At 40.3% G+C, this 23,707-nt stretch overlaps 1 protein-coding gene across 2 annotated transcripts in view; it reads left to right on the forward strand.

Annotated features, from left to right (window-relative positions):
* Positions 1-23,707, forward strand: part of LOC126426940 (uncharacterized) — a 90,321-nt gene that overhangs the window by 17,196 nt on the left and 49,418 nt on the right. Inside the window, exons 3-4 of one of the 2 annotated variants that reach the window (XM_050089044.1) lie at positions 1,171-1,322; positions 18,141-18,304. In XM_050089044.1, coding sequence (XP_049945001.1) covers positions 1,171-1,322; positions 18,141-18,304 — 316 coding nt within the window. The remainder of the gene's footprint in view (positions 1-1,170; positions 1,323-18,140; positions 18,305-23,707) is intronic. The other variant, XM_050089045.1, reaches the window with a different exon arrangement.

Raw genomic sequence — 23,707 nt, forward strand, 5'->3', positions numbered from 1 at the left:
GTGGTGAGAGCTACAATTCAGCTATTCAGTGAGTGGTTACCTTTACGACTGCCATTAATAATGATGATGGTAATTTTGTGGATGTTAGGAACAGCATCATAGTTATAATACACAATTGTACTTATTATTTTATTCAGATAATCTGTTTTGGTTGAATTCATACCACCATTGGGCCACAAAACCTGTCCAACTGTATATTCCACGGTTGCAATGATTGCTCATTTGGAATCTTCTATTTTGGTACAACATGTTCTCTGCATTGCAATGTAAACTGTCTGTCCGAAAAGTTCCGAGACTGATTTCATTCCTGGCACATAAGCGACATCAGAGCCATAACTATGGAGACAGCTTGAAGTACAACTGTAAACAGTATATGTGCGTTTGACCGGTCATTTGTGAGCAGCTAGTGTTAACTAGTGGACATGTGGCTGTAGTGAGTCAGTGTTGTCTCAAATCACAGTGGAGCAACATCTCTAAATCAAGTGTTAATGAGATTCTTAAAAATGTTTTGAAGAAGAGAAAAATGTGTGCAACATTTGCCCCACACATTTTGACTCCCAAACAAAAACAATGCCAGTACACCTGCCAAAATTTGGTTAAGTGCAAAATGTGGGCAGTTGTTTTCTGGAAAAATCATCTTAGGCCATGAAACTTAGTGTTATCAGTACCAACCTACTCCAAAGTGACAAAGAGCAGAAATTCGCATGAAGGGTCAGTGCTTTGACGACATAGGGCACCTGTGTCAATGTGACATACTTGTTGAACACCATCCCAAAGGAGGACTTTTCTCGCAGTTTCACATGGTTGTATGAACATACTGTGCATTATACTCAAGTGGGGAAGACAGTGTAGGGAACTTGAAGTATTAAGATCATTATCTTAACATTTCTTTAATTTTTAAATCCAATTTGGACATATGGGATGAATGCAATGCAGAGGACATGTAAGTTATGACATATATGCCATACTGGAACACTTCAAAATTACCACTCATTGCAACTGTGGAGTACACAGTTGAATAAGTTTCATGAACTTTAGGTAGTCTGAATAAGTATGGCGGTGTATTATGTTATGCAGTTCTTAAAATTCATGAAAGTTGTCTGACACCGCCTACACAAGATATTTCTCATAATTTTCTGATTCTGCTAGTCTAATTGTTGTGTACGGCAGGTACGGCAAGCGACAGATGGACAACCGGAATTTCTATGGAGGTCTGCTACATGTCTGTTATGCTCCAGAGTTTGAAACAGTGGCAGAGACTAGAGAAAAACTGGCGCAGCGGAGGCGAGATGTAGCGAAGAGGCTCAAGCAGTATGGAGGTAGCAGTAGTCACCAATGCTGATTGTTATTTATTAAATTAATGCCTAACATGTTTAAGTGGAACAGGCTCCTGGACTCATCGTGTGCAGAAAGGGAATTAAAAAGAAAGTGTGTTGTTGTTGTTTCTGATCCAAAGACCTTTTTGCTGCAACTCTCCATGCTATTCTATCGTGTAAAAGCTCCTTAATCTCCGCATAAATACCACAATTTGCATCCTACGCTGTAGCTACACCCTCAAGCTGAAACTTTTTGATTGTCCCTTACAGTAATGTGTTGTTTGGGTTCGCAAGATATAGCTACTATTTCAACTGAAGACTGTAGTTTAAGGTAGTTACTGACTTTAAATATGGAAGCTTTTCCTTTAGCAATTTCAAAAATTAATTATGGGAAATCTGTGCTTTTGGTATAACTCCAGATAACAGTGACTTCAGTAGGAGCTATTTCAGTAAATAATGCCATAGCTCTTCCTTTTGAAGACAATTAAATATTTGTTTTTTTATTTATGCTAGCCACCAGTACACCAGCCCAAATGATTTTACTGAACACCCTTGCGACCTAAGGTTTAGATGTTTATAAATTCTAGACAAAAATAAAATACACATCTTGAGGACTAATTTGCCACTGCACTGGATCACATTTCAGACATTCAAAATAAAAAATAAATCCCACTTCTGGTATTGGCTCTGACTAACCTATGTTGCCACTAATTATGCAAAAATCTGTAACATTTCTATCCTCAGCAAACAAATATTATTTTCATAGCGTGTAAAATGTTCTTTCAATTTACTCTGACAATAATTAAAGAAAACAGTGAAATGATACACTTCTGATCTGCACATTAGCAGATCATAAATGTCTGCCTAAGCAGGAACTAAGAAAATAATAGTACTTTTTGAACCATTACAATTTTAACAATAAGAAGCCACCACTGTCAGAGAATGCTGTCAGGGACCAGCATGCTTATTCTTTGTAATTTTTGTATTCTCTGACAAACTGGTGCAGATCTCCCATGTATTTTCCAGTCTGGCAACTGCTCGTTGCCAGAGCTGCTGAAAGGCGATTGTTCCAGGATTGTAGTCAAAATTAAAGTGATTGCTTTTGCTTTTCAGCAAGCCTCTTCTCCAATCCAGGTTTTCAAAAACAACCACTTTGTAATTTACATCAGAGTCGAACTACTACTATTTTTATTTCTCCAATTGCTGCAGCTTCACTTATTAACATTTTCAACACTGAAGTCCGCACGAATAGTGATTCAGTGAAAGTTCTGCAAGAGATCTGTTCATTCATGCATTTTTCAGCAGCTTTAGGTTAATGTGGAAGTTACTGAAGTACATAGGCGTGTACTACTCTTGAAGTCCTCGTTTTCACTTTGTGTGGCCTTTGTATTCACGTGCAGCATCTTCTGTGAAGTAAGGATTTCTGTTGTCAGGCTCCATCTGGTGCATATTGCCCAAGGAGTGCCTCAAACAAATAATATACAAAGCTTTCTTTCTTTGGGCTACTCTTGTCTGATTTATTTATTATTAAAATTATAATAAAATTACTTGTATACTCACTTGCTCATTTATAGATGACAAGTGAACAGAAAATTTCCCTCCTCTAATGTTTATGAGAAAATTTCCGAATTTAATTCAGATGAATTCTGTACCATCACACTGCACTCTCTAGGAATGCCCAGTTCATACATTACGAATTCGTGAACACACGAAAGAAGAATTTGTATATATAAATGATTACCTGTTGGTGTTGCACAAACATTACATCATATCTGCCATGGTGCATATCATTTCTTACTCGGGCTGAGACATCTGCTCACAAAGCAGTATTTATACTTTATTCTCACACATTCTAGTCTTCACATCACCAGTTGATTGCCTATTCAATTCTTGTTAGAAGCAACTACTCTTTCTTATATTTATTATAAAATTAAAATATTATTAAGAAATACTTGATCATAATTTTTTTAATAAAAGTAACGTCTTGTATAGGTGCATTGATAACAAGTTTAAAGTTGGTAGAAAAGTAAGAAGTGCTTTACAGTTAAATGAAGAAATAATACTGTATTCAACTTATCCATAATCTCTAGAAATAAAACATAACAATGAAAACAATCAATTATTGACAAAATTATTATTTAATTGGATAGATAAAAAATCTATTCACCAAGCAGCATCAGAACATATGCATAAAAGATTGTTGTGATTGGCAAGCTTTCAGAGCCAGTGGCTCCTTCTTCAGGCAGAAGGATTGAAGGGGGTAGGTTCAAATGGCTCTGAGCACTATGGGACTTAACATCTTTGGCCATCAGTCCCCTAGAACTTAGAACTACTTAAACCTAACTAACCTAAGGACATCACATAACACCCAGTCATCACGAGGCAGAGAAAATCCCTGACCCCGCCGGGAATCGAACCCGAGCGTGGGAAGCGAGAATGCTACCGCACGACCACGAGCTGCAGACGAAGGGGGTAGGAAGAAGGGTGACAAGTATGGTAAATCTCCCCTGACCCGGGGTCCTGGGTGACTTTCCTTAAATCTATCCCATTTCCTAGACCTCTCCAGTCCTTTTCCTTTACCCTTCTTCCTTCTCCTTCAACCCTTCTGCCTGAAGAAGGAGCCACTGGCTCCGAAAGCTTGCCAATTACAACAGTCTTTTATGTGTGTGTTCTGCCACCGCTTGGTGAGTAGATATTTTATCTATCCAATTAAATAATTTTGTCTAGAAATAAAACAGTAACCTTTTCACAGTTTGATATTTCATATTGATTCGCTGTATTTTAATTTATTATCAATGACTCGGGCCATGGGGGTCTAATGGGTAGAGCACAACACTCTGGATCTGAGGGTGCCTGCTTCAATCCCAGGTAGAGGCACGGCTTTTTACTCTTCCAGTTCTATCAGGATGATCCCAGGTCCCTTCACCTTGCTGTCAAATATGGGCATCAGAGAGCTTTCCCATGTTTAAAGGGCAGCAGGAACGAGGGACTTGCCACCACTCCCCCTCTTCGTGTTGTGGTGGATAGGAGGACCGCACTCTACCTGAACCGGCCACAGGCTTGCGCCACAGACTTTATCAATAATCACATTGTCGTCCAGTTAGTAACTAGAAAGTAAAAGTTTTATTTTTAAAAATTATGATTTCAGCTTGCTTATAAATGTTCATTTTGTTTTGTTGTTGTGGTCGTCAGTCCGAAGAGTGGTTTGATGCAGCTCTTGGTGCTACTCCATCCTGTGCAAGCCTCTTCATCTCCGAGTACCTACTGCAGCCTACATCTTTCTAAACCTGCTTACTATATTCACCCCTGTCTCCCTCTATGATTTTTACCCCACACACTTCCCTCCAATACTAAATTGGTGATCCCTTGATGTCTCAGAATGTGTCCTATCAACCGACCCCTTCTTTTGGTCAAGTTGTGCCACAAATTTCTTGTCTCCCCAATTCCATTCAGTAATTTCCCTAATATTCAGCATTCTTCTGTAGCACCACATTTCAAAAACTTCCATTCTCTTTTTATCTTAACTGTTTACCATCCATGTTTCACTTCCATACATGGCTGCACTCCAGACAAGAACCTTCAGAAAAGACTCCCTAAAACTTAAATCTATATTTGATGTTAACAAATCTCTCTTCTTCAGTAATGCTTTCCTTGCCATTGCCACTCTAAATTTTACATCTTCTCTACTTCATCCATCATCAGATATTTTGCTGCCCTAGTATCAAAATTTGTCAGCTATTTTAAGTGTCCCACTTCCTAATCTAATTATCTCAGTGACATCTGATTTAATTAGACTACATTCCGTTACCCTCATTTTGCTTTTGTTGATGCTCATCCTGTATCCTCCTTTCAAGACACTGTCCATCCTGTTTGACGCTCTTGCAAGTCCCTTGCTGTCTCTGACTGAATTACAATGTCATTGGCAAACCTCTACGTTTTTATTTCTTCTCTCTGAAATTGAACACTTGTTCCAAATTTTTCTTCGGTTTCCTGTACAGCATATTCAATGTACATATTGAAATAACATTGGCAATAGGTTTACAACACTGCCTCACTACCTTTTCAACCGCTACCTCCCTTTCGTGCCCTTCGACTCTTATAACTGCCATCTGGTTTCTGTACAAGTTGTCAATAGCCCTTCGCTCCCTTTATTTTACCCCCTGCCACCTTCAGAATTTCAAAGAGAATATTCCAGTCAACATTGTCAAAGGCTTTCTGTAAGTCTACAGATACTATAACTATAGGTTGGTTTTTCCTTAACCTATGTTTTAAGATAAGTTGCAGGGTCAGTATTGCCTACATTTCCTACACTTCTCCGGAACCCACACTGATCTTCCCCGAGGTCAGCTTCTATCAGTTTTTCCATTCTTCTTCTGTAAAGAATTTGTGTTAGTGTTTTGCAATGTCAATTAAAAAAAGCAGCTTTTAGCTGGAACTGAACGTCCGGCCTCATGATTTGAAGATTATGATGCTATGGATGGTTGTGTTAAGGTTTAAATTGTTTTAGGGTTTGTAAACGGCTCACAAAAAACTAGTGACCACTCTGTGTTTCAAATCTGTGGTGCTCTGAAGAGTTGTTTGTTTATCTATTGTGGCCATTGATGTGGCTCATGTTGATATCAAGTGCATACTCACCAATCGCAGCAGTTATTGTTGTGGCTGCACCTTCAAACAGCAGTGGTTCGGGATGTACATTGTGGCAAGTCAGTGCTGTGTTAGGTGTCGTAATGGCACGTTAGGGCACCAGATGTGGGATGGCATTCACCACGACAATAAATCATTTGTGCAGTAGCCCTCTTGCGGAAGGACATGTGGCTGGGGCTGCCTCAACCAGTAATGTACAGGTGGTGGTAGAGGTATCAACAACAACACACAGTCAAACACTGGCATGGGTCAGGATGAAAATGGAAAAAAACACTAGGTGAGGACCAATTTGTTCAACTTCAGGCCCTCCGAAAACGACACGATGTGGCTAGAGACTTATGAGGTGCGCTAATTAATGCATAGACAATCTGAAGTATACTAAGGGAAGATCGGCTCCATTTCCAGAGGACCTTTACAGTTCTGAACTCCCAACACTGAGGAGGCCGTATGCAGTTTGCACAAGAGCATATCAACTAGCATGTCTTACACTGGAGATAGCAAGGTGAACATTATTTGCCTTGGAACATATGGGAGACAGTTGCTTACAGTTGTGGATCAGTGATAGTTTGAGGAGAAATGTTCTGGAACTGTAAAAGTGACCTCGCAGTGATTGGCAGCTGTGCACTACATTGCAGAAGTTCTGGAGAACTGTATACTATCCATGAAAAAAACATATTGGCAACAGTAGACCAGTTGATTCAGCTCATTCATGACTTCTTACAGTGGCTGCAACACCAAGGAGGTGATCTTTTGCTGGGTACCTGGTCACATCAGGATACAGGGAAACAACATGGCCAACAAAGCCATGTCAGAAGCAAGCCGAGGAAGCATGTCAGAATGGTATTGTCAGTCAGTGTCCCATCCCAGTGCATGCTGTCATCTCATTTTCTGACAGACGCACCATGCTTCAGTGGGAGACTGAATGGGTGAAGTTGACAGAAAGCAAACTGCAATCGCTCAGATCGACCACACAAGCACGGCAGACTTCACGTCAGCCTCACCTCTGGATGGAGGTTTTGCTTACCAGGCTGCGCATCAGACGTAATTTAACATGTGGCTTCCTCTGTGAGGCTTGTGGTGTGCCACTTTCAGTTCAGCATATTTTGGCAATGTGTGTCTTATATACTGATATCAGAGAAACCCTCAGTCTCGATGGAGAACTGCCCACCACCTTCAGTGATACTGATTCCAGTGTTACAAGGTTGGTAACAGTTTGTGAACTGTCAGGCCTCGTCTGTAATCCTTAAATTGGTGGGGAAGCAAGGCAGACTTTAATGCTTTATGAACTGCTCTGCATGCGGGGACAGCCTTCGTCCCCACTTGTGAGATTGGCATGTTGACTTTTCATCAGGATACTGATGTCTGTGATTTTGAGAGCCCCTCACCTAAAATCATCACCATCATCAATATTGGCAACATTTCACATTACCCTATGATGGAGCCACTGTGCATTCCACTAGGGACATCAGGGAGTTCCTAGAAGCTGCTAGAATTTGTGTAACGGGCAGACTTGGGTTAACCCAGGCCTCTGTTACAATGAGTATCTGTGGGATCGACTCGGTAGGCACTTCCAGAATCGACCACAGCAACCCCACACACTTCAGGAGCCAATGGCAGCATTATGGGACGAACAGAGAGCCGTCCCCCGAGATGTAATTCGCAGGTGTGTTGCTTTGATATGAGCCAGAGGTGGGAATGCAGAGTACTGAAATGTGACAAGTGTATAGTTTTATTTTCATCCAAGTGTCATTATTTTCATTTTGGAATACTTTTGCTCTTTGTGACAGTAAAGCATTTATTTCTGGTTTTGTTTTGTTCATTTTTCATTTCTGTACAACTAAATGAACATGTTTAATTTCTGTATAATACGAGGGCAGTTCAATAAGTAATGCAACATATTTTTTTTCTCGGCCAATTTTGGTTGAAAAAACCGGAAATTTCTTGTGGAATATTTTCAAACATTCCCGCTTCGTCTCGTATAGTTTCATTGACTTCCGTCAGGTGGCAGTGCTGTACGGAGCTGTTAAAATGGCGTCTGTAACGGATGTGCGTTGCAAACAACGGGCAGTGATCGAGTTTCTTTTGGCGGAAAACCAGGGCATCTCAGATATTCATAGGCGCTTGCAGAATGTCTACGGTGATCTGGCAGTGGACAAAAGCACGGTGAGTCGTTGGGCAAAGCGTGTGTCAAGCAAGACTGTCTGATCTCCCGCGTGCGGGCCGGCCGTGCACAGCTGTGACTCCTGCAATGGCGGAGCATGCGGACACACTCGTTCGAGATGATCGACGGATCACCATCAAACAACTCAGTGCTCAACTTGACATCTCTGTTGGTAGTGCTGTCACAATTGTTCACCAGTTGGGATATTCAAAGGTTTGTTCCCGCTGGGTCCCTCGTTGTCTAACCGAACACCATAAAGAGCAAAGGAGAACCATCTGTGCGGAATTGCTTGCTCGTCATGTGGCTGAGGGTGACAATTTCTTGTCAGAGATTGTTACAGGCGATGAAACATGGGTTCATCACTTCGAACCTGAAACAAAACGGCAATCAATGGAGTGGCGCCACACCCACTCCCCTACCAAGAAAAAGTTTAAAGCCATACCCTCAGCCGGTAAAGTCATGGTTACAGTCTTCTGGGACGCTGAAGGGGTTATTCTGTTCGATGTCCTTCCCCATGGTCAAACGATCAACTCTGAAGTGTATTGTGCTACTCTTCAGAAATTGAAGAAACGACTTCAGCGTGTTCATAGGCACAAAAATCTGAACGAACTTCTCCTTCTTCGTGACAACACAAGACCTCACACAAGTCTTCGCACCCGAGAGGAGCTCACAAAACTTCAGTGGACTGTTCTTCCTCATGCACCCTACAGCCACGATCTCGCACCGTCGGATTTCCATATGTTTGGCCCAATGAAGGACGCAATCCGTGGGACGCACTACGCGGATGATGAAGAAGTTATTGATGCAGTACGACGTTGGCTCTGACATCGATCAGTGGAATGGTACCGTGCAGGCATACAGGCCCTCATTTCAAGGTGGCGTAAGGCCGTAGCATTGAATGGAGATTACGTTGAAAAATAGTGTTGTGTAGCTAAAAGATTGGGGAATAACCTGGTGTATTTCAATGCTGAGTAAAACAACCCCTGTTTCAGAAAAAAAATGTGTTGCATTACTTATTGAACTGCCCTCGTATAAGTGTGCATAATAAAGGCACAGAAAGTATCACAATGTAATGTAAGTTTGATACTTTTTTTGTGAGCCGTGTACGTGGCGGCACTTGGAAATTTTCAATCTTTTCTCTTTTTAGTTTTTTTTTAGTAAGTGTTTTGTACTGCTTTACAAAATCAATGTCTGAGCACTGATCTCAGCCCAATAGGTACAAAGAAACTCAAAGATGGTCAATGTGTAAGGTTCCCTGGTTTAGTAATGACACCTACAGTGGATATCTGTAGTGACTCAGGGATGCAGCTCCTCACTACAACAGCCGCCACTCTTGGCCTCAAGAGACGGAGTACGTATGCCACATGGTCAGCACCACTCGCACAGATCTAAGGTTGGCTGGCCGACCGGCAGTTGCTTGTTGCGTGCTGTATGAAGTGCTCAGTATCTCGTCATATCCCTATATGTACAATGACCCTGCTTTTGTTCTGGACTGTCTTGTTTTTGTTATTGTTAAACCTCCCACGAGCAGATCGCTGGGTGAGACCATCATTCCGTCACTCGATATCTCCGACAAGGTGTGTGTTGCGTACACGTCACCAGAGGACACTGAAGTGATGTGGCCTCTCTGCAAGTAGTTCTGATTTGTCAGTACATCCCTTTAAGCAACCACAATTCAGAGTTTACTCCACAGATCGAGTGCGTCTATAGACTTATAAACATTGGTGTAGTAGATTGCAACGAGGAATATGATATTGGAACAGCTCAGTGCTACTAAGTATTATTAATATTCATAGACTTTTGCAAGTGAATTAGAATTCAAGACTATTTTTTACAATCAAGGACAAGTCAAGCTAAACTTCTAATTTTTGTTTTGTATAGGTTCCCTGAATCTGACTTCAGAGTATTTCTACTCAAGCCTCAGAGGGTTCTTGGTTCACTTCATAGGAAGTACCAAAAGTTAGTTATATGTGGTGTATGTATGTATGTGCGTATGTACCTATGTATGCATGTATGTATGTACAGTCGTGGACAAAACGAGCGAGACCCCTCGCCTTTTCGTTATGCTGATCCGCACAGCTTTAAAGTCTGCTACACAACATAACAGGCAAGGCGACGAAGTGCTACCAACATACTATGCACAGGCATGAAACTGACAAACTATCTGAATTTTCTCAGACTGTTTTCAATCATGTGTATGACTATATTAATGTTGATTAGTGTGTTAAACACAACCCGTAAATATAAGATATAAATGAAAGAAGAAACGCTAATTAGTATGAACTGTACTAATAAAAATAAATTTCAGCTTATCGAGATAACATAACTGTTTTAGTAAGACAAAGTACCGCAGATCATTACGAATTAGCAAAACGGGTTTTAAGGTAGACAGACAGTCAAGAAGGTGAGACTAGTAGAGTTCCATTTTTACCAATTTAGGTGACGAAATCCTAACAATGAAAATAGCTATGACCGTTACTGAAGATGAGGGCTGCATAAATAACCCTCCCTACTCTTTATTCAAAATGTTCTAGTTGCAGTCGATACGTCAGCATATTACTCGTAGTTATGCTTTCGATCCAAATCACGTTTACAGGAATGCAAATAAAATCCATTTGCCTATACACATGGTAGTTCAGATCCCAGTATTAATGCCACCACGTTTTAGAAGTGCGAGCATTCCCATTGCCAGGAAGCTTAAGAAACATTTCGGCTAATGAACGTTTTCTGGCTGTGGCTAGTCTAGTGGAGAATTCGAAACATTGTAAAATCCGTTTAGCAGCTATGTAGCCGTTTATTTCCTGGGATGTTGCAGAATTATCATATTAAATTTACTCGCTAATAACAGTATTTTGTTATTTCGATAAACATCCCGAATGATTGTCACATAAGCGGTGACATAAAGGTAGAAAATTCTTGTTTTTGAGTCCAGAAAGCTCTGTGCAACGGAAACTGCAGATCATTTTGCCATTTTCATTGCGAAATTGCCAGCTTATTCAAGTCTGGGGTAATAATAGAGGGCTGTTTGCCTGGGTTATCTGCTAGCATTGTGAAAGGTGCAAGGGAGATCTGGTTTGTTTTCAGTTCTAATTTCGATAGAGGCAGATAGACTGGCAGTAAAGCAATTTTAAGAAATTCAGGACACAGTTGCAGAAAGCAGGGAATGGAAATTAGGTCGAAACCAATTCGTCGATTTAGATCCATATGTGTCCGAGTTATGATTTGGGACGAGTCTAGATGAACACCTGCATCCGTATTCTCTAGTAGAATGTCTTGACTCATGTCTAGGGGAATGGCTTGACTCATTCTGTGCCATGAAAGATTCTGGTAATCACAAAAACGATGGCAACACGGCCGGCCAGAGTGGCCGAGCGGTTCTAGGCGCTACAGTCTGGAACCGCGCGACCGCTACAGTCACAGGTTCGAATCCTGCCTCAGGCATGGATGTGTGTGATGTCCTTAGGTTAGTTAGGTGTAATTAGTTTAAGTTCTAGGCGACTGATGATCTCAGAAGTTGAGTCGCATAGTGCTCAGAGCCATTTGAACCATTCTTTCAAACTAGCGTTTCTTCTTTCATTTACATCTTATATTTATGCGTTGTGTTTAACACACTAATCAGCATTAATATAGTCATACACATGATTGAAAACAGTCTGACAAAGTTCGGATAGTCTGTCAATTTCACGCCTGTGTTGGTAGCACTTCGTCGCCTTGAGTGTTATGCTGTGTAGCAGACTTTAAAGCTGTGCGGATCAGCATAACGGAAAGGCGAGGGGTCTCGCTCATTTTGTCCACGACTGTACATGTTGAACTGGGGACCTACAAATGACGCAGAGGCTTCGTCCCCGCTGTAGACCTCAGTGGTTCACAACCCCACAATAGGCTGCAGCAGTCCACCCACCCCACATCAAACCCAGGGCTATTGTGCGGTTCGGCCCCCAGTGGACCCCCCCCCCCCCCCCCCCCCCCAGATGAGTGTAACACCAAATGTTTGTGTGATAGAGTAATTATGGTGTTCACGTACATGGACACGGTGTTTGTGTAGCAATCACCGACATAGTGTAACTGAGGCAGAATAAGGGGAACCAGCCCACATTCGCAGAGGCAGATGGAAAACCACCTTAAAAACCGTCCACAGGCTGGCCGCCACAACGGATCTTGACACTAATCTGCCAGGCGGATTCATGCCGGGGATCGGCATGCCTTCCCTCTCGGGAAGCAGTGCGTTAGACTGCATGGCTAGCCGGGTGGGCTATATGTAGTGACGTCAGTATTAATTTTGTACATGATTGTGCAAGAAAAAAGATGTTGGAAGATCTCCTAAATTCATATGATCTAATGCAGATTGTGTTTTTTCCAACCAGGGTTCAGGGGAACAGTAGCACAGCCATAGACAATATTCTTATCCTTTTTCATTACTAGATGGGCATTCTGTTAGTAAAATGGTGAATGGCCTTTCAGACCATGATTTACAAATTTTAACACTAAAAGGTTTCTGTAGTCAAGGCAATGGCACATATAATTACAAACTATGTAGAAAAGCTACTCCAACAGCAATAGGGTTTTTTAAAACTCATTAAAGAACAGTAGTGACAGGATGTTTATAGTGCCGATAACATAGATGACAAATATAATGCTTACATCTACATCTACATTTATACTCTGCAAGCCACCCAACGGTGTGTGGCAGAGGGCACTTTACGTGCCACTGTCATTACCTCCCTTTCCTGTTCTAGTCGCGTATGGTTCGCGGGAAGAACGACTGTCTGAAAGCCTCCGTGCGCGCTGTAATCTCTCTAATAGACCTTAATACGTTTCTCATGCTCTTTGAAAGTTGCTCTCCATTAGAACATTCTAGACAGGGTACTAGCAGTAAAAGACAGCCTGGGTGGCTGACTAGTGGGATAAGGATATCATGAAGAACAAAGCAGGAATTACATCAAAATGTTAAAGTAGCCACAATCAGTGTACAGTAGCCCACTACAAACAATATTGTAAAGTGCTGCAAAATGTTATTAAGAAGACAAAGAGTATGTGGTACACAAATAGAATAGCTAATTCACAGGTTAAGATTAAAACCATATGGTCGGTTGTGAAGGAAGTGTCTGGTTAGCAGCACAAGGGTGACAATATAAAGTCAGTTCGTAGTAAAAATATTTCTTTTACTGTTAAGTCAGGTATATGTACATTATTTAACAATCATTTTCTGAGCATTGCTGATGAATTAAATAAAAACTTAATTTTTTCAGGGTATCATATAACTCTCTTAGTAAATGCCTTTCCGACATTGATGTGTGAAATACTCCTTTGTGATACTGACAGAGGGGAGATTGAGTCAACAATTAAATCGCTGAAGACTAAGGACCCTCATAGATATGATGGAGTGCCTAGCAGAAAATTAAAGTACTGTGCTGCACATGTTAGTCCTGTATTTAGCCTTATTTGTAATTTTTCCTTTTAGGAATGGTCAGTTTCCTGAATGATTAAAGTACCCAGTTGTAAAACCACTTTATAAAAAGGGAGAAATGGATAATGTAGACAATTGTAGACCTATTTATATGCCATCAGTGTTTGCTTAAGTTACTGAAAAGGCTGTGTATGTAAGGATAATTGATCATTTTATTTCTCATAAATTGCCATCAAATGTACAGTTCGGTTTTAGAAGTGATTTAACAACTGAAAATGCCATATTCTCTTTTCTCTGTGAGGTAGTGGGTGGATTAATCAAAAGATTTAGAATGCTAGGCATCTTTTTTAACTAAGGTGTTTGACTGTGTTGATCACTAGTTATTGCTCCAGAAGTTGAACCGTTACAGAATACAGGGAGTAGCTCACAATTGGTTCACCTCTTACTTCAACAATAGACAGGAAAAAGTCAACATTCACAGTGGTGAGAATGTCTGTGATGTGGGGTCTGAGTGGGATACTGTCAAGTGGGGGGTGCCCCAGGGATCAGTGTTGGGGCCGCTCCTGTTCCTTATTTATATAAATGATATGCCCTCTAATATTATGGGTAACTCTAAAATATTTCTGTTTGCTGATGACACCAGCTTGGCAGTAAAGGATGTTGTGTGCAACATTGGCTCTGTTTCAACTAGTGCAGTACATGACATAAGTTCATGGCTTGTATAAATGAACTAAAGCTAAATCACAGTAAGACTCCATTTTTACAGTTTCCAACACACAATTCAACAAAACCTGACATTTTAATTTCATGGAATGGGCATATGATTAGTGAAACTGAACAGTTCAAATTTCTTGATGTTCAGGTAGATGGTAAACTGTCATGGAAAGCCCATTTCAGGATCTTGTTCAAAGACTTAACGTTGCCATTTTTATTATTCAAACAGTATCTGCAGTAAGTGATTGTTCGACATGAAAAGTAGTCTACTTTACTTATTTTCATTTGCTTATGTCATATGGTATTATATTTTGTTATAACTCTTCCCATTCTCAAAGGATATTTTTGGCTCAGAAATGGGCAGTTCGGGCAGTAAGTGGTGTAAGTTTGCGAACCTCTTGTCGACCCCCGTTCACGAGTCTGGGTATTCTGATATTTGCCTCTCAATGTATATAGTCTTTGCCGTTGTTTCTTGTTGAAAATATCAGCTTATTTCCAAGAATTAGTAGCTTTCACTCAGTTGATACTAGGCAGAAGTCCAATCTGCATTTGGATCACACTTCCTTGACTCTTGTGCAGAAAGGTGCACAGTATACTGCTGCATCCATTTTCAATAAGCTACCACAAGAGTTCAAAAATCTTAGCCATATTCCACGCACTTTCAAATCAAAACTGTAGAGTTACCTCATGGGAGCCTCCTTTTATTCTGTCGAGGAGTTCCTTGAAAAATTAAGCTGATTCTTGTGTTATATTGTTGATTGCATTTACATAAACTTATGGCTTCTCTTTTTTTGGGTTCATAAACATTTTACTTTATTTTTTATGTTGTAATTTCATGTACTGACACATTCCATGACCTTGGAAATTTCCTCCTCAGTTTTGTCCTGCGGAACTAGATGTGGTAAAAAAAAAAAAAACCTTCGTTTGCACATAACTCAGCCCCACACGAGAACCTACGATATACATAAGTTGTGTGTAACTCAGTTATTATGCATACATAGTTTAAATAAATGTATTAATGTGTTACCTCTTGTAGATGTGCACTTGCATTTACTGGCCACCTCACTATTGATACAACAGATGTCATGTCTGGGACAATAGTGAAGTGCTACAAGCCACTTAAGCAAATGACTTTTCACACTTCTTGTGTAGTACAGGGAAAGGTCGTGACAGAATGATATTAAGTAGGGAGTAAGTCTCAGAACACATACTGTGTACAGGTGTTTCTTTTTCATATGTGCAGACATTAAATGGGAGATGTGAAATACGACAAAATGCCAAGGTGTGACAACAAATAAATGGCTTCACCCGATGTGGGAGGGGCCTTTTACATCTTGGCGTTGCGGTTTGACAGTGGCTTAGCTATCAAAGAGCAACCGCACTCTCCAAGCAGGAATACAAGAGAGAGGACGGTTTTGTGAAAAATGAAATGTACTGTAATCTGGATTGTCTTATTGAGCTTTTGATGAGTACCTCATATGTAATGTTGTGTTCTACTCAAATGCACAGGTCACTCTAATGATCTGTTCACCCATTCAAGGAAATACATGTTTGTAAAAGGAAAGTAGTAGACGTGTTTTTTCATGACACGAGTAGAAGTTATCTTCTTTTGCTTCAATAACAGATGCAGAACATGAAAAAGTTAAGCCTTTCCTCGGTTATGCATGGGATTTCAGAGACATTGATTAGCAGGACCTCTGCTTCAAGAGAATCAACTACAGCGACTGGATTAAAAGGAAGAGGTAAATATTTCAAATGTTACATCAGGTAACGGATCTCATGAACTGTTCTGTCTCAGCTTAAACAACAAGGAGTGAGCCAGCAGCTACATAAAATCCTAAACCAATAAGAAAAACACTTCAATCGCTGCCCCCATATCATCGTCCACTTGTGCCATTCTTTGATGAATTTACGTTTCTCATTTTCCTTCCACTGCAAGGAAATGCACTACACCCCTTTGCCCTTCTTTTGAAGCATGCAGTTCTCAGTTTTCATTATGACCAAGTGCAATGCACAGTCAAAGTGTGTACTTGCTGACTCTGACATCATGTGGGTATGTGCGATCGTGTCCCTCTTGTGGTGAGTTTGGTGGCTCAGAACTTTTATGGAGACCAGATCTTCTTACATAGGCAATAGTTTTACAATCCCTCCAGCAGTTTTCATTTAACAGCCTCCAGCTCATTTCTTTTTGAGTAACCCCAATGTATTCAATGCCCAACTTATAGTAACTCATGCTCTGTTTGCGGTTTAGGCTTTTGTAACATGAGTTTAATAAGTTGTGTCTGCAAAATACTAACACGAATTCTTTACAGACAAATGTAAAAACTGGTAGAAGCTGACCTCGGGGAAGATCAGCCTGGATTCCATAGAAAAGTTGGAACACGTGAGGCAATACTGACCCTACGAAAGGCTATTTTCAATTTGTACGGAAACCAGATGGCAGTCATAAGAGTCGAGGGGCATGAAAGAGAAGCAGGGGTTGGAAAGGGAGTGAGACAAGGTTGTAGCCTATTTCCGATGTTATTCAATCTGTATATTGAGCAAGCAGTAAAGAAAACAAAAGAAAAATTTGGAGTAGGAATTAAAATTCATGCAGAAGAAACAAAAACTTTGAGGTTTGCCGATGACATTGTTATTGTGTTGGAGACAGCAAAGGACCTGGAAGAGCAGTTGAACGGAATGGACAGTGTCCTGAAAGGAGGGTATAAGATGAACACCAACAAAAGCAAAACGAGGATAATGGAATGTAGTCGAATTAAGTCGGGTGATGCTGAGGGAATTAGATTAGGAAATGAGGCCTCAAGGTAGTAAATGAGCTTTGCTATTTGGGAAGCAAAATAAATGATGATGGTCAAAGTAGAGAGGATATAAAATGTAGACTGGCAATGGCAAGGAAAGCGTTTCTGAAGAAGAGAAATTTGTTAACATCGAGTATAGATTTAAGTTTCAGGAAGTCTTTTCTGAAAGTGTTTACATGGAGCGTAACCATGTATGGAAGTGAAACATGTACAATAAATAGTTTAGACAAGAAGAGAACAGAAGCTTTTGAAATGTGGTGTTACAGAAGAATGTTTTGAAATGTGGTGTTACAGAAGAATGCTGAATATTAGATGGGTATATCGCGTAACTAATGAGAAGGTAGTGAACAGAATTGGGGAGAAGAGGTATTTGGGGAGAAGGGATCAGTTGGTAAGACATGTTCTGAGGCATCAAGGGATCACCAATTTAGTATTGGAGGGCAGCGTGGAGGGTAAAAATCATAGAGGATGGCCAAGAGAGGAATACACTGAGCCGATTCAGAAGGATGTAGGTTGCTGTAGTTACTTGGATATGAAGAAGCTTGCACAGGATAGAGTAGCATGGAGAGCTGCATTAAACCAGTCTCTGGACTGAAGACGACGACAACAACAACAACGGGAGTAGACAGAAAATCTTGTAAGCCTGCACATATTTTTATATATAAAAACAAAGATGAGGTGACTTACCGAACGAAAGCGCTGGCAGGTCGATAGACACACAAACAAACACAAACATACACACAAAATTCAAGCTTTCGCAACAAACTGTTGCCTCATCAGGAAAGAGGGAAGGAGAGGGGAAGACGAAAGGAAGTGGGTTTTAAGGGAGAGGGTAAGGAGTCATTCCAATCCCGGGAGCGGAAAGACTTACCTTAGGGGGGAAAAAGGACAGGTATACACTCGCACACACGCACATATCCATCCACACATACAGACACAAGCAGACATATTTAAATATTTTAGATATGCAGGTGATGCAAAAGTTATTTCAAACACTTTGTTGTTGTGCCAAAGTCCACACAGTGCTGCCATGTTTTTTTTTTTTTTTTTAACTTGAAGAACCCTCAAGTGTGTTAAGGGTTGCTGCTTTCAAATTGCAGGTTCGGCACAGCAGACAGACACTCGTAATGACCCGGCTGCTGCGAGCAGAACATTAAATGTCCATACACCTCAGGTGCCCTGCGTGTGGGCCGGTGCAGCCTACACCTGTGATCCTCGCACTCTCGTACCAAATCCTATTGTGCCATCACAAGCAATAATTCAGGTAAAAACCGTCTCTTCAAAAATGTTACAGAAAGTGATGTACAACATAATACTGAATCATTTAAATGAGTGGAAGTTGTTTAACTGCCTGCTGGTTTCATTTTTGTAAAGATTTCCTTACAGAGAAAGTGATACAATTCCCCAAGAATGGATGTGCTAGCACAGCCAATTGAGAAAAAGTATCCTGTTGGTTTATTGTATGATCCTGACAGATCCTTTTATTGTGTGGATCATAAAATTGTACTTAGCATGCTAAAGTATTGCAGCATTTATGGTATTTCTGGACTCTTTCGTTCATGATAGAAGGCAGACGGCCCCGTTAACAGTGTGCAGTCTGTGTTGTAGTTCGTGCTCAGCATAGCCCCACTTGCCAAGGGTTTAAATGTCTTCGCAAAGGGCTCTCTCATTGTGTTTGTGCCTTTAAAATGACAGGGGGTTCACCTGTCAAAATATCGGTAGTAGTCTAAGACGTCTCCCAGCTGCGTACACCTAAGTTGTTTCATAAAACGGATCTTAGGGAGAAAAAAGTGTTTCGAGAGTTGCCACACTTTCAGAATCACGGGTACTGCTGCCAGATGTTGCTGTTGCTGAAAGCCAAAACAAATATGGTAGGTGCATGGATCCTCCAATATGCAAAGTTGCTGTTATCATTGATTTTTTCTCTGTGCTCATTGTGGACTAAGGCCAGCTAGTGTGAAGTTCCAGGCACAACACCATCCCAAGGCCTTCTGAAAAAGGTTTCCTTTAATGACATAGAGGACGTGTTGAGTCGCAGACAGGCTCAAAATGAAGAAAACTATTATACATTGAAGCTTTCAGACAGAAAAGTCCTTCTACCAAGGAAGAAAAAGCACACACATTGACAAGTCACGCGCTGCAGTCGGTCCCCAGGGCCTGGAGACAGTGACCACATGTGTGTGAGGTGTGAATGTGTGTGTGTTTTTTATTCTGTAAAAAGGACTTTCTTGTCCGAAAGCTCAAATGTTTAACAGTCTTCTTCATTGAGCCTGTCTGTGACTGAATGGCTGCTCGTGTGATGAGTAGCAATCTTTTCATATTATTGCTATTCCACTCCAGACATTCCGTTGTTCGATTATGCCTTCTTTAATGGCAGGCACAGAATTGTGAAACTGGAGATAAAAGTCTTTATCTTGTGGTACACTGCGTGATTTTCCATCAGAACAGTTACTCAGAAAAAGAAATTCACTGAGAATGAATCTTCAGTCGCCAATAGAGTGTGCACGGATTTGAAACTTCTGGCAGACTAAAACTGTTTGCCAGATCAGGTCTCGAACCTGGAGTCTTTGCCTTTTGTGGGAAAGTGCTCTGCCTACTGAGCTATCCGAGCATGACTCGCAACCCACCCTCACAGCTTTACTTCTGCCACTATCTCATCTCCTACATTCCAAACTTCACAGAAGTTCTCCTGCAACCTTGCAAGAGTAGCAGTCCTGGAAGGAAAGTTGCAGGTTCAAATCCTGGCCCAGAACACAGTTGTTTCTGCCAGGAAGTTTCAAATGCACACAGGTTTTCTTGTACTCTTGTCAGCATTTATTAATTTATTGGCAACAGACGTCTGAGGGGCTCGATGAAACACCACATATCTGAGCTTATGCACTTTTCCTAATATTATCATCTTTCTCATAGTTTTGAAGAATTTTTCTCATAGATCCAGAGGTCCTTCTGGTAGTTGTAGGTAGAAAACAAGGTAATGTTTCAAAATCAGTTATCAAACAATGGAAAATCCAGGATGGACTGTAACAATATTGTGAAAAGGAAAGTTGCTATCCACTATATAGCAGAGATGCTGAGTTTCAGATAGGCACAACAAAAAGACTGTCACCGATAAGTAAAGCTTTCGGCCATTAAGGCCTTCATCAACAATAGGCTTAGAGACACACACACACACACACACACACACACACACACACACACACACACGACTGAAGTCTCAAGCAACTGAAACCACACACAGTATTCTTAAAGAGGACGGACAAGCGTAGTGTAGGGAGTCCCTTTAGTAGATGTGTTACATTTTCTAAGTGTCCTGGCAATAAAATACGGTTTTCAGTTGGCCTTCCCCACAACATTTTCTTTGTGTTCCTTCCAATTTATGTTGTTCGAATTGTAATTCCTAGGTATTTAGCTGAAAATGATTTTGGACCATTCACTTTTTCTATTTATTTCACTGTTCAGTACACCTTCTTCAAGGTATTATGCTTGATGTGTGTTCAGTTTTTGGTAGGTTCTTCACTGGGCCATTTTATCACTAAATCTGAGGGAGGTGTGATGGGATTTTTCCTTGTTAATGCTACTTGTGCAAAGTCCGGGCAGATTGTTAGTTCAATATATTTAGAACAGCATTTTAACTGATTTCAATATGAATTATTTAAAACTTCTGAAACAGGAACATCAGGTTCCCTGAAATTCTTTTTACAATAATTATTCTCTAATCATAGTTTATTGACCGCCCAATCTATCAGTTGGCTATCCTCTGAATGTGTATAATACGAATTACATCAGTGCACGCATACTATGTCTGCCGTCAACCAATTTTCCATGGTAACTGTACAGGTACATCATGTTAACTACAGGCTCAATTACAAATTTTCATTTGTCATGTATACGGCCAGATTTAAGGCTTCATGGTTTCCTTATGTAACGTAAGGCAAATGGTCGGTGGTTCCTTTCAAAAGGACAGGGCTGAATTCTTCTCGTGTGCTCCTTCCGAACATGTGGTCTCTAATGACACCATTGTTGATGGGACATTATATCCTGTTCCCCCTTAATCTACAGATGGCAAATTTCATTTGAAGTATTCATTTGTCATACAATGTTTTTTGCTGTCTGTTTTTTGCGCATTGTCTTTTGGAGATGCTGCAATATAAACAGTTATAAAACCCGACACTCATAAATTAAGTCACTTGATGGTGTGGTAGCATACCTAAGGATCTCAGAAGCAAGGCTGCCAGTTCTGAATAGTTTATTGACCGCCCAATCTATCAGTTGGCTATCCTCTGAATGTGTATAATACGAATTACATCAGTGCACGCATACTATGTCTGCCGTCAACCAATTTTCCATGGTAACTGTACAGGTACATCATGTTAACTACAGGCTCAATTACAAATTTTCATTTGTCATGTATACGGCCAGATTTAAGGCTTCATGGTTTCCTTATGTAACGTAAGGCAAATGGTCGGTGGTTCCTTTCAAAAGGACAGGGCTGAATTCTTCTCGTGTGCTCCTTCCGAACATGTGGTCTCTAATGACACCATTGTTGATGGGACATTATATCCTGTTCCCCCTTAATCTACAGATGGCAAATTTCATTTGAAGTACTCATTTGTCATACAATGTTTTTTGCTGTCTGTTTTTTGCGCATTGTCTTTTGGAGATGCTGCAATATAAACAGTTATAAAACCCGACACTCATAAATTAAGTCACTTGATGGTGTGGTAGCATACCTAAGGATCTCAGAAGCAAGGCTGCCAGTTCTGAATACTGCCAAATCAAAATGGCAGTAGCAACTCACTCAGCTACAGCAATGTTTTTGGCATGACATTAATAATGAATAAAAGGATTTAAGTTGGTACTGACCTACCACAGAAATAAATATTTACACCGGCTAAATAATTAAGTTGCTTGAAATTAACTTGAATAATTTTGAAATAAAATGGTCGGCAGGTCAGTTGGACACTTCACAGTAAAACTGATTGATTACAACAGTAGTTTATGTATTCTACTGTTGAACATACATCTCAATTCCATAATTTTGTATCATACCTGCTGATGCAAGCATTCTGTACAATTACTGTATTTAGGATGGCTGAATCACTAAGCTCAATAATTTTGTCAGAATGTTCTTAATATAATACACTATGTATTATAATTACTATAACATTAAAATGACCTTGAAGACGACACTACTCAGGCATCACAGCACTTTAACACGTATCACTGCAAATTTATTTTAGGTAAATTAATTGGTGCAGTGAAGTAAGTTTCCGGCTATGAAAATTCACTGTGAATGTCCACTGTTGAAGCAAATCAGGTTTCTTTCAATATTTAACTTGTGTTGTGCTGGCACTCAAATTAAATTAATTAAAATAATTATTTTCAAATAAAAGAAGGGCTGTTAACTGTGCAAACTGGCTATTAGTTAATTTACATTGTCATGTGAACTTTTCAAAGGAGCAATATTTGATATAATTTGATTAAATTCTGTCACACGTTCCTGGTACGCTTTATCATGCAAACAAGAACCCTGGAATTGGGAACCTATCCCAGGTAATAGTGTCAGTAATGTAGGGTACCACACACAATCTACACTGACGCAAAACACTATATAGCCGGTAAAGTACTTCTTTTCAAGAGTCACTGGGATTTACCATTTAAATTACTGATCACTCTGTCTCGTGACATCGGCATCGTCAAACATTGTAATCTCATCCAGGAACTGTTCGGCAATGACAGTAGTGCAGAACTGCTCCATGAGCGAAGTTTGCAGCAGCTCATTAGATTAGATTAGATTAGATTAAATTTATTTTCATTCCAATTGATCCGTAGTGAGGGGGTTCTCCAGGATGTAGAACATGTCATGAAAACAATAATACATGACAAATATTTACAACTAAAACAAATAAGCCGAAGTACCTTCCACAGGTCCCAAGTGGAATGATTATCATTTTTTTAATGAACACTATACAAAAGAATCATTTTACAAACACTAATTTACTAAGATTGCATTAATGCAGTGAATTTAAAATTCAAAAAAATTTTGTTTATTTATAAGGTAATAAACATATGATAGAACTACTAGAACACTTATTTGCAATGAACACATTACTGCACTGAAATGGTGCAGAAGTTAGAAGACACACACACACACACACACACACACACACACACACACACACACACACACACACATGCACGCACGCACAAATCAGTTGGTTCTACTGAGAAATTCATCAATGGATTAGAAGGAGTTGGCTACTTATAAACCCTTTAGGCTTCTCTTAAACTGAGCAGTGCCATAAAGTTTTGTCAGAATTTTCTTCTCTGTCCACTGCAAGCTTCAAGTGTCTCACTTGTGAGAAACTTTCACACTGTGAAGTTGCACCTTGCAAATTTGTACAATTACTGCCTGCCATTTACGAGCCTACCCCGTGGCTCAAACCTGCTGCTGACGCTGTGTCTGGTGGCTAAAATTCATTCCTTCTCTTCCAGCAGTGTGCACTTGAACACACAGAGTTCCAAAGTCATTGTTAAGGAGGCATACCAGCACAAACCTTTACAATTCTCTTTGCCCAATCATACCCCAGTGATTGCAATAATTACATTATAATATTATAAGCACTGAATTTTTTGTTTAAAGTATGCTTCATTCTAAATGCAAAGG

The sequence above is a fragment of the Schistocerca serialis genome, chromosome 11, assembly GCF_023864345.2.
Source record: "Schistocerca serialis cubense isolate TAMUIC-IGC-003099 chromosome 11, iqSchSeri2.2, whole genome shotgun sequence".
Lineage (NCBI taxonomy): Eukaryota > Metazoa > Arthropoda > Insecta > Orthoptera > Acrididae > Schistocerca > Schistocerca serialis.